This window comes from Halichoerus grypus, chromosome 11 (assembly GCF_964656455.1).
Source record: "Halichoerus grypus chromosome 11, mHalGry1.hap1.1, whole genome shotgun sequence".
NCBI lineage: Eukaryota > Metazoa > Chordata > Mammalia > Carnivora > Phocidae > Halichoerus > Halichoerus grypus.
In genome coordinates this window covers 104,565,623-104,577,998 of record NC_135722.1, presented here as the reverse complement: position 1 = coordinate 104,577,998, position 12,376 = coordinate 104,565,623, and the positions used below count along the sequence as shown (strand labels likewise).

Sequence of the window (12,376 nt, the reverse complement as noted above, 5' to 3'; positions counted from 1 at the left end):
AGAAATTAGGGAGAAAAGTATTTTCTACCTTACCTGTAATAATAAATTGGTGATGTTATTGGAGTCTGCTATCTTTTTCAACATTATATTGATCATTTTTAAGGCACTGAGCAAAAATAAAGATCCTCTACTATTATTTGTCCTAAGATTTCTTATAACAATTCCTTGTAAGTTTTACACATGACATTACTTTAACAAGTACTGCAGCCTATGAAAATATTTTTTTTCAGCTCTTAAATCTTAAGACTGGCGTTTAATTTTTTATTGAGTGATTTCAAGATATTGTGGGGGAAAAAAATTTAAGTGTCATGTTAAGTCAGGGCAATCTTTTACTAACTTCAAGTGGGTAAGGAAGTACTTCAGATTAGTTTTAAAAACCAAATGTTTCCCATCTGGTTACTACAAGTAAGGTTATTTCAGATTTGGATTATGTAACGGAGAAGATCTAGGCCTGGTGACTGAACTCCTTTGCCCGTATTTGTACTATTTCATATTTAGTCTGTTGATGGGTAGGAGCCGAAAATAATTATTTAACTGCTTGTTGAGGACAAGATGACATTGGGTAACTTTCTCTCAAGTAACCAGTGAAGTATGGAACATGAAGAGAAGCCTGTCAGTGTGGGGAAAGAGTTCAACCAGAGTATCTTAAAAGAAAAAATATTGTGCCTAACCAAATTAGATGTTAATTTTTTTAAAGTAGGGCAGATCAGTATTAAAAATCATGTTAGCCCAATTATTGTAAACTTTTTACTTACATAGTATCTATAATTAGATGAATTGTAAATTACAAGTTAAAGGTGTGTGGTATTCACTAAATATATTCATGTATACAAATGAGTTTTCTCTGGTTTAATATTATAAAAAGCAAATTGTTGATAATCTAATTTTTCCTCCCTATTTTATCATTATAGCTATATAATAAAATTATATAGGCGAGCAGATTTACATAGTACCGTGAACACTTTTTTTATATGAGACTGAAGTGATACAGAAAGATTTAGATACTTGCTTAGGGTGGATGATTTTTAGTTTAAAAACTTTATAGTATTTGGTTTTGTTTCTTTGAAAACTGTGAAAATTAAGAATAATTTCCCTTATTCTCTAAACATAACATTTCATTTCCATGTTCCCCAGTGGCTGTGTTTTCATGCAGTGTTCATCTTGTTTGAAACAGTCCAAAAGGAAAACACTTCAGCCCAATATTAAAATAATATTTCCTAGTTGAAGTCAGGGATTTGGTCAGTGAGTCATTATCTTGAAGAATTATCTCACAACAGCACTTCTGCAAAACCCAAACTTTTCAGGGGAGATCAGAAATGTTGCCCATTAAATACACTTCCTGCAGTCGGAGCAGATTGTGGGGTTTACGGAACAATGATGTCGGAGCTTCCAGATTGGTTTGGCAGCTGCATTGTTCTCGGAGGGTAAACCAGACGCACTTAAGTCCCAGTCTCTTTTATAGGCTTTTGTTCATACCAAATTATTCTTTCACTGTGCTAGCATTCATGATGGCGTGTTAAAAGAGTGCAGCTTAGCAACCAGCTTCTGGTTGCCAGGCAGCCCAGCTTCCAATAGGTTTTCCTTGTTCAAGATACTTTTGGTGGGAGCTCTGCGAAGGCCACAGTGCAGATTTTTCTTTTAACTGTATCCCTTCATTAGGATTCTGTTGTGATTTGTTACTTGCATTATGGTGTCAGTATATTACAGTAGTTAATAAATCACAAAGTGTAAAGATTTGCTTTCAAAATCCCTGCCTTTAATTCTAAATAATTGGGCTCATGCATATCCGTATTAATAGAAAAAAAAAATTGAAATGGATACAGCTCCCTAATGGAGCATCTGCTAAGGAGTATTTCTTTTTATCAGTTGAGCAGTTCTGGAGCCAGGAGAGCTTGATGTTTCTTTAAAACTAATAAACGAACGCTACATTAAGAGAACAATGTTATCTGTCTTCTCAAGGGATAAAACCTGAAGAAACTCCTGTAGAATGTGTAGGAGTTCTACACTGACGAAATTTTAAATGTGGTGTTATCAAGCTAAAGATTCCATGTTCTAGTCTTTAGTATTTACCATACTGAATATAATTTATTTCATTATAGAAATACTCCCCTCTCTAATAAGTTCACCAAGGATGCATTCAAATGTGTGACTTCTTAGAAAAACACTTAGCATTTTCTCTTAACATTTATATAATAGCTCCTTTCTAGTGTAAATAAGATGTTGAAGAGCTTTAGAATAAAATGTTTTTGCAATTTTCTTTTTTAGATGATTTAAATAGGTGTTTTATGACTAGTCTCAAATCCAGCCACCACCGCCTGACTAATGATTACCCCTGGATAGAACACCAGAGTCGCCTTAATAAGTAAGCCACTGGTGTGAATATAGTCCTTATGCTAAAGCACAAGAGCAGATAATTTTATTCTGCTAACCTGTTCCTGGTATAGAAAGAATAATGAATACCCAGTAGACTTTAAGGAAAATTAGCAAAACAGCAAAAGTGTTTTAAACAGTGAAAGTATTCCTTGGGGCGGGGGGAAGCAAAGTGGGAGAAAAGATGACTTTTTAACCAAATGCAGATAATGGGTAACTAATTATCTGATGTGATACAGAAGTATTTTCTTACATTAAATTCAGGAAATTAAGATAACACATATTCAACGTACTTTATTTGCTGTTACTTTTCTGTGAACTGCACCATTTCTCTGCTTTCTATAAATGTGCAGAGAATAAAAGCACTTTTTCCGCCTGGAATGAAATAGATGGTAGTGTCCCTGACACTTAGTAAGGGTAACATAACATTAAAATTTGTCTTCTGTGACTGTGCTCTGTATCCACAAAATAAAGATTGTTAGGGCAAAACTATGCATCTCCTCAATGGAATATAATTCACTTTGTGATTATTTAGTTCCTCGTTGGCTGTTGTAGAACTGTGTTCTTTTAGCACTCCACCTAAATTATATCTGGAATGTCTTTAGATTGTTGTTAAGCTTGATCCAAATTAATGTCAGTTTTCCAATTATAGTAAGTTAACGTTTGCCTTTCTTTCCATATGGCTTTCCCTTCAAAATAATCTTTACAAATGTTTATGAATTCTTTTAGAGAAAATGTATGTAACCTATCACTGTTTATCTAGAACATGCTTTTTGGTAATAATGTAGGTGTCCCTCTGGAAACATTGGCCTTTCTGACAGTGGAAAGATCTCTTCCACGAAAGGTTGAGAAGCGTCATGATAGAATTGGGGAAAGCACGGGTTTGGGAGTCATGCAAAACTGGGTTAAAAAAAAAAAAAATTCAGTTCCACTAGTTATTTTCTTTGTTGCCTCGGAAAAATTGCATGGCATTCTACTTCCTAGCTTCTTCATCTGAAAAACAGGGCATGATCCTATCTGGGGCAAAGGTGTTAGGAGGGCTGAGAAGATGCAGAGAAACCGCAAAGTTGAATATTCGGTAGTTGGGCGATATCCTTTCACCTTCTTTACTGGAACAGGAATGAACCAGTAAATACAAAATTCTAAATGTTTTACGTTTTTTTTTCCTCTAGGAATACGGGGTGCTTTGCATTCAGGAATACAGAAAAAATAGCAAAGTGGAGTCAAGTGCACGAAACAGCTTCATGGGCTTGAAGGATCATCTGGGGCGCGACCTGGGCCACCTTTATGTGGAGAGTCCTGACCCACGCCTAAGTCCTTCTGTACCTTGGTCAATGGTAGAGAAGCCGACGATGGATACAGGCGGTTCCGGGAGGGAAGAGAAAGAGGCGTCTGAAGAGAACACGAGTTCCGGCGACTCGGAAGAAAGCACGCCTTCCGATAACGAGTCGGAGCCGTCGAGGAGCGCGTCCGTAGCGCCGTGCTCACTGACCAGCACCCACAGACCGCTGTGCAGGTCTCCCCGCCTAGAGCCTCACCCACTCAGACGCAGCGACACTTTGCAGGACTTCCAACCCGAGGAGTCCCCGCCGCCGTCCCAGGACGCGAAGAAGCCCCCTGACGTGGTGCGGGAGTACCAGACGAAGCTGGAGTTCGCGCTCAAGCTGGGCTATTCGGAGGAGCAGGTGCAGCTCGTGCTCCACAAACTCGGTACCGACGCGCTCATCAACGACATCCTGGGGGAACTCGTCAAGCTCGGCAATAAAAGCGAGGCCGAGCAGACCGTGAGTGCGATGGCGAGCGTGGCGCGGGACTCGTCCTCCCTGGAGTCGCAGCGCTCGGAGTCTCCGATGCCAGAGGGCGCCGCGGACGAGGGCGAGAACCTGCGGCCCGTCGTCATCGACGGCAGCAACGTGGCGATGAGGTGAGTGCGGGGAGCGTCGCGCCCCTCGCCGCCTGGAGGCCGTCCTAGTCCGCGGCCGCTGCTCTCCCGACAGTCGGGGGTCCGAGGACCCCGCGTCCCCGCGTCGGCTCAGTAGTTCCAGCTCTGTCTCCTAGTTCTCTCAGTCCGCTCAGGGCGGCCGGCCGTTCTCACCCCGTTTGTCCTTAAAAAGAGACCCTCTTCCTCCGGACGAGTCTCCTTTTTCCCCTCATCTGGCTAAATTACCGGGGCATAAAAATTAGCGCACGTTCCTGGGGGTGTTAACCGCTGGTTGTAAATGAACTTGAGTCTGATGACACTCAACAATTTTGGAATCTAGTCAGATAAATAAATAGTCTATTTCTGTGTGAAGTCAAATAACCATAGGGAAAAACGCCAGTTCTTTTAGAAAAATATTTTTATTGCTTTGGGAACAAATCAAAGAGTTTCAGATTTCTTTTGTTTCACTTAAGAAATGTAAATTCAAAAATAACTCCTTAGGAACTGGGGATAAAAAAAAAAAAAGCAAAACTCCTAATGAAATTCTTTTTACGCATTTTGAGAACAACATCTTAAGTGCCTCTAAATTCGATTAGTATAAAGTTAATTACCCACAATGTTCAGAGCACTGTGGGGGATATAAAAATACGTAAAGGTGTCAATTCTTGCAGAGAGCTTAGAATTTCATACATGGTTTCTCGGTGATCTGAGGATATCTACCACGGGTACCATCTGGGGAGGCATCTAGAGCAATGCTGTTCAGCAGAAATATGACGTAGGCACACACATCATTTTAAATTTTCTGGTACCTACATTAAAAAATTAAACAGGTAAAATTGATATGAATGACATATTTTATTTAGACTCATATAGCCAAAATATCATTTCAACATGTAATCGATAATGCGATATTTTGCATTATTCTTTTGATATGAAGTCTTAAAATTGGATCTCTTACGTACAGCACATCTCCATTCGGACGAGCCATACTTCCCGTGTTCAGTAGCCGCCTGTAGCTCGTGGCCACTGTACTGGGCAGGGCAGTTCTAGAGACCTGTCAGCTCCACACACACTTACCGAGTCCAGGTCAAGGGGTAGCTCCTGCGTCAGCTTCTGTTACGAGTACCCCAGCTAATAAGAATATGTACTGAGATCTGAGAATATGTACTGAGATACGAGTACCCCAGCTAATAAGAATATATACTGAGATCTGAGAGCCACTGGTTTGTAGCAGGTGAGAGTAAGGACTTGTACCCGGGGTATGAGAAGGACCAACTTATAATCCTCAAAATAACCTTTTCAGGTGGAAACAGTATTATCTTTCTTTCATTTATAAGCATATGAGACTTGCAGGATATTAATTGCTTACCCAAGGTAAAGCGTAATTCAAACCCAAGCATGTCTGACTTCGAAGTCTGTACACTTTTTATTGGATAATGATAGAAACCAGTTGAAAAGGTTCAAGCCAGGCCTTTTGAGGCCTTGAGTGACAAGCTAGAGAATTTAAACTTGACCCTGATCCAAAGGTAACTAAAGACTTTCGAGGAGAGGATGTAAGAGTAGAGTTGTGCCTTATACTGATAACCTGGCAGTGACGCTTAAAGTGGATTATAGGAGGTAGGAGATCAGTTTGGATGCATGCAACTCTTCCTGATGGAGTGAGGAGGGCCTAGAGTGTCCTAGAGGTATGAAGCGTATGTATGGCCTCAAGAGGTCTTTCAGTAAAATAACCTCTCTCTTGTTCAGTCTTTCCCAAACTTAGCCACAGAATGATTTTTTTTTTCCCTTGTAATCCAGAACTAGTGAACAATTACCTCAGCAGAGTGATAACTTGTAAGGCCAAATCATCATGAAATCCCCAGGAGAGAGAGTAATGAGGGAAGGTAATAGGATCTGGAGGAACAGCTATACCTGTAGGCAGAGATCAGAATCACCAGGGGGAGTCTTAAAAAAATACACCTTCTCTCTACTCTCGGGGAATCTGAATCAGTGGGGCTATGGTAGAGCCCAAATAATAATCTGTTCCTTAAGTGCCAAGGTAGTTTGATGCATAGCCCGTGTCAGAAATCATCCAGCATGAAATGTGGGTATTTACAGGTTGGGAGGGGAAAGAATAGTGTGAAAAACACGAGGGTTAGAAAAAAGTCTAGTGCTAGAAAAACCAAGGACCTACAAATGCCATCAGGACTGGAAGAAGAGAAGGCTTTAAGGAGAGAATGTCCTGTGTGCAATACTGGAAAAAGATCAGAGGACATGACAGCCAGGAAGTCACTGTCTTCAGGAATGCCATATGGCCTGAAAGGTAGAAGCCCAGTTACAGGGATGTCCAGGAATGCAGGAATAGGGGCGCCTGGCTGGCTTAGTTGGAGGGGTGTGTGACTCTTGATCTCAGGGTTGTGAGTTCAAGCCTCACACTGGGCATGGAGCCTACTTAAAAAAAGAAGAAAAGAAAAGAAAGAAATAGAGCTAGACCGGTATTCTAGAAAGTTGACAGAGGAAGGGAAGAAAGAGGAGGAAGAAGTGTTGGGGGAGGATTTTGTTTAGTTTGGGGTTTAAGAATGAGCCTGTCTACGCCAAGGGGACAGGGAAAGCGTGTCCACAGGAGAGGGAAGAGGAAGGCAGTAACCGCGGGACACTTGAACTTTGGAAGCCGAGTTCTGAAGGGGGTACCAAGAAAGGCACCAGTGGAGTATTTGGCGTTGGAGGTAAATGCACTTTTAGACAAGCACAGACAGACCTTGGAAGGGGAAAAGGGCATAAGATTTCTAAAACTTGGAGCCCACAGAAATGAATTTCTAAGATGGATGTCATTTAGATAAATGATGTCACAGTAGGATCAGCCTCACATCCACTCCCACGACTAACACCTAGTTCCCAATGGAAGTGAAGATTTCCACTGGAAATAATTGAAAATTTACGTCAGACTCTAAACTCTACTTACCACACATGGTGAAAATCAGGCACAGGAAAACTGTGCTACAAAAATAGATGGCATCAGGAAGGCAAGCGAACAGTCTATTCTTAAGTAATTAGGAAAACAAACTTCTGCCCCCACACTCGTGTGGCGCCACCCCGTTTCCCCTGCTGGACCGGTGGGACAGCGCAGAGCCTGTTCTTCTCGCCATCATATATTTTAATCTGACACTTAAACTGAAGTGCTCCAGGCATTTCAGGACAGAACAAGTTGACAGGAAATTTTTATTATAGCAGCATTATACTGTCAGTCACAATAAAATGTTGTACCACGTCCATAACTCTGAAAGTGCCAGAGCTCATGAAAATTCATAGTAAACTTTTATATTCTGCCATTTATAAGATCTACATAGAGTAGGGGAAAAAAGTCATTTAAAAATACCTATCTACTTCAGATTCAAAATCTTAATTTAACAAAATATGCAGACAGATTTCACCCATTTCATGTCTCATAAAATAGAACATGCTTTTACTTTTAAAATTAATTGCCCACTCATGCTAAGTTAGGCAAACCTATTATATAATAAATTTGTACACATCATGTTTAAAATAGCAAGTAAATATGGGGGTGAGTTAAGAATAGAATACTATTTTATTTTCTTTCTCATCTCTCAGGCAGAAGTAGTCCATATATAAGATGAATATATTTTTAGTTTCATTTAAATGCCAGCTATAGAACTGATAGAAAATGATTCTTTAGACAGAAATTAAAAGTAGGAAGCAGGGGCATTTTTATTAAAATTACCAAAGTAGACTTTTAAAAAAAAAATGAGTTCTCTATGTACCACCTTTGTGATTCTAAGTAAGTTGTTAAAACTCTCCAGCCTTCCTTTTCAGAATTGTAAAAAGGGGAATTCTTATCTTACAGGCTTGTTATGAGAATTAAAGGTAATTAATACCCAGTGCGTGGCATGTCCTAGGCGCACAGTAAATTACAGTTACTGCATTAGAGTTAGATTTTGTATTTCAATCCAGGATATAGTAACTAATGAATACTTTGTTATCCCAGGGTTTGGTTTGTTTTTTGTTTTTGTTTTTGTTTTTTTTTCCCCAGTATTTAATAAGCATAGCAATTTCGCAGTCTGTTTTATTTGTATGATTTACAGGAATATTTTAATTCTTGCTTCAAGTTTATATCATCAGTGGTTTTCAGTGATGATTTCTACAGCTTCATAAAGGAGACTTGGGCTCATAGATCCGGGTGCCTTCAAAGTCACGCAGGGACAAGCCACGTAAGCGAGATAGACACCAAAGGTCCCGGGATTGCAGGGATCCTGTGGCGGTGTGGAGACAGCATGCTTTACTTCCCGTCGATTAATATGCTTTTCAAAATGTGCCACACTGGTAGAAGTTGTGGGTACGTTTGTTGAATAAGCAAGTCACCAATAATTGACAGTGACCCAGAACTTAGTGCAGCATAATTTGTGGTACCTATTTCACTGCTAAGTGTGGAGGGCATCAGTATATTAAAACAGAAAGGTAAACTAAGTTTAGGGAAAGCCCTAAACATTTACATATAAAATATTAAGCATTCAGTACGTGTTTGGTTTGTGAAGTATGTCCCAGAATGAAATTTATATTTAGTGGAGCTGGACTAATAAATCCTGACAAAAAGTGCAGTTGATTTTAATTCCTTTAAAAAAACAAAACAAAAAAACCTGCAAATTGGTCACTGGACAAATAGGCCTCTTTCCTTAAAGGGACAGATACTGGATAATATAGATACACCAGGTGCTGTATGCCCCAGATATAGACACAGAAATAAAGCATGAGTAATATTTATCACATTTCTGAAATGAAATTCTGAGACTATTATGATGTTTATTTCCTCCAAGTAGCTTTATAATTTTTCAAACCCTGTGATTCTATTCAACTTAAGGTAGCTCGGCGGTGGGTATCGAATTCGCCTCTGTCCACATGTATCCAGTAGTTTAAGTTCATGTTTTTCCTTAAATCCAATGCTCTTTTCATTCACATGTGGTTTAAGTTTCCGATGACTCGTCATGTCATTAACAGTGCAGTCCTGAGCACCATGGGATGGGAGGATGATAAGATGACTTGTGTGTCCGTGCACTTTGATTACTGAGAGTCCTCGACAACTTTTTTTTTAATTGAAATATAATTCACAGAGGCAGTGTTATAGGAGTTTCAGGTGTGCACCATATTGACTTGGCATTATTCGCTGTTCACCATGATAAGTGTAGTCACCAAATGTTATTACAATAATATTGACTATATTCCCTATGTTGTATTTTTCATCTCCATGACTTACTGATTTTTTTGTCTGGAAGTTTGTACTTCTGAAGCCCCGTTATTTATTTCACCCACCCCCTACCCCCCCCACCAACTTCCCCGGTGGCAACCACCAGTTTGTTCTCTGTATTTAAGTGTGGTTATTCTTTTGTTCTTTGTTCATTTGTTTTGTTTCTTAGATCCCACATATTTGTCTTTCTCTGCCTAACTTACTTAAGCCTGATAGTCTCTAGGTCCATCCACATTGTTGCAGATGGCAAGATCTCATTCTTTTCTATGACTAATATTCTGTGTGTGTGTGTGTGTGTGTGTGTGTACTCTATCTTCTTTATCCATATAACTATAGATGAACACTGAGGTTGCTTCCATGTCTTGGCTATTGTAAATAATGCTGCAATAAACATAGGGGTGCAAATGTCTTTTTGAACTAGGGTTTTCCTTTTCTTTGAGTAAATACTCAGTAGTGGAATTACTTCATCATGTAGTAGCTCTATTGTTAGCTTTTTGAGGAACCTCCACACTGTTTTCCACCGTGGCTGCACCAATTTGCATTCCCACCAACAGTGCACGAGGGTTCCCGTTTCTCCACATCCTCACCAGTTTGGTTTTTTGGTATGGAGTTGTATGAATTCTCTATATTTTTTGAATACTAACCCCTTATCAGTTAAATGATTTGTAAATACCTTCTCCCGTTCAGTAGGTTGCCTTTTTGTTTCGTTGGTTTCCTTTATGCAAGAACTTAGTTTGATGTACTCACAATAGCTTATTTCTGCTTTTGTGAAACTTAACTGGTCCTGGACTTTTGTTTGTTGGCAGTTTTTTGATTACTGATTCAATTTCATTGCTAGTAATCAGTCTGTTCAATGTTTCTATTTCTTCCTGATTCAGTCTTGGAAGATTCTATGTTTCTAGGAATTTATCCATTTCTTCTAGGTTGTCCAGTTTGTTGGTGTATAGTTTTCTCATTATATTCTTTTATAATCTGTACTTTTCTGTGGTGTTCATTGTTACTTCTCTTCATTTTTTATTTATTCATGTCCTCTTTTTTTTTTTCTTGATCAGCGTACCTAAAGGTTTATCAGTTTTGTTGATCTTTTCAAAGAAGTAGCTCTTGGTTTCATTGATTTTTTTTTTTCCTATTGTTTTTTTGGTCTCTGTTTCATTTATATCTGCTATAATCTTTATTCTTTGCTTCTTTCTAGCCTCGGGTTTTGTTTGTTCTTCTTCTTCTAGTTCCTTTAGATGTAAAGTTAGGTTGTTTATTTGAGATGTTTCTTTTTCTTGAGATAGACCTGTATCACTATAAACTTGCCTCTTACCACTGCTTTTTCTGTGTCCCAAAGATTTTGGACCATTTGTTTTCATTTTCATTTGTCTCCATGTATTTTTTTAATTTCCTCCTTAATATTTCAGTTGACCCATTCATTGTTTAATAGCACATTTTTAAGTCTCTGTGCATTCTTGTTATTTCCAGATTTTTTCTTGTAATTGATTTCTAGTTTTATACAGTTGTGGTGGTCAGAAAAGATGCTTGATACGATTTCAGTCTTCTTAAATTTATTGAGACTTGTTTTGTGGCCTATCATGTAATCTGTTCTAGAGAGCATTCCATGTGCACTTTAAAAATTGTGTATTCTGCTCTTTTTGGAGGAAATGTTTTCTCTGTATCTTTTAGGCTCATCTGGTCTAATGTGTCATTCAAAGCCACTCTTCCCTTGTTGGTTTTCTGTCTGGGTGATGTATGCAATTGATGTAAGGGAGTGTTACAGTCCCCTATTACTGTATTGTCATTTTCTCCCTTTATGCCCTCCCTTAATATTTGCTTTATGTAATTAGGTCCTCCTGTGTTGGGAACGTAGATATTTACAATTGTTATATCCTCTTATGGATTGATCCCATTATCATTATGTAGTGCCCTTTGTCTCTTGCTACAGTCTTTGTTTTAAAGTTTTATTTTGTCTGATATGAGTATCGCTACCCCTGCTTCTTTTTTGCTTCCATTTGCATGGTGTATGTTTTTCTACCCCTTCACTTTCAGTCTGTATGTGTCTTTAGGTGAGTCTCTTACAGGGAACATAGAGATTGGTCTTGCTTTTTATCATTCACTCACCCTCTGTCTTTTGATTGGAGCATTTAGTCTATTAATATTTAAAGTAATTATTGACAGGTATGTACTTATTGCCATTTTCCTCATTGTTTTCTGGGGGTTTTTTTTGTTGTTTTTTTAGTTCTTCTCTGTTCCTTTCTTCTTTTGCTCTCTTCCATTGTGGTTTGATGACTTTCTTTAGTGTTGTGCTTGGATTCCTTTCTCTTTAGTTTTTGTGTTATCTATTACAGGTTTTTGATATGTGGTTATCATTGGGTTGATGTTTAACATCTTATGTGTATTAACAGACTATATTAAGTTGATGGTCACTTAAGTTTGAACATATTCTAAAAGCACTAAATTTTATATTCTAAAAGCACCGTATTTTATATATAGATGTCATATTCTACATCTTTTTTATTTTGTGTATCCCTTGACTAATTTTTGTAAATATAATTGATTTTACTACTTTTGTGTTCAAACCTCCATACTGGCTTTATAAGTGATTAATCTACTGCCTGTACTACATATTTGCTTTTACCTGTGAAGTTGTTTCCTTCCATAATTTTCTTCTAGTTGTGGCCTTTTCACTTAAAGGACTACCTCTAATTTTTTTTGCAAGGCTCGTTTAGTGGTGATGAACTTTAATTTTTATCTGAGAAACTCTCCTTCTATTCTGAACGATAATCTTGCTGGGTAGAGTATTCTTGGTTGTAGAGGGGTTTTTTTCTTCCTTTCCACACTTTGAATATATCATGCCACTCCTGCAAAGT

The 12,376-nt window shown here is 38.5% G+C and overlaps 1 protein-coding gene across 2 annotated transcripts in view; it reads left to right on the top strand.

The window, feature by feature from the left end:
* The window catches only part of ZC3H12C (zinc finger CCCH-type containing 12C), a 74,076-nt gene that overhangs the window by 30,317 nt on the left and 31,383 nt on the right, over positions 1–12,376 (top strand). For both annotated transcript variants that reach the window (XM_036106892.2, XM_036106891.2), the window contains exon 2: positions 3,543–4,294. In XM_036106892.2, the coding sequence (XP_035962785.2) occupies positions 3,543–4,294 (752 nt within the window). The remainder of the gene's footprint in view (positions 1–3,542; positions 4,295–12,376) is intronic.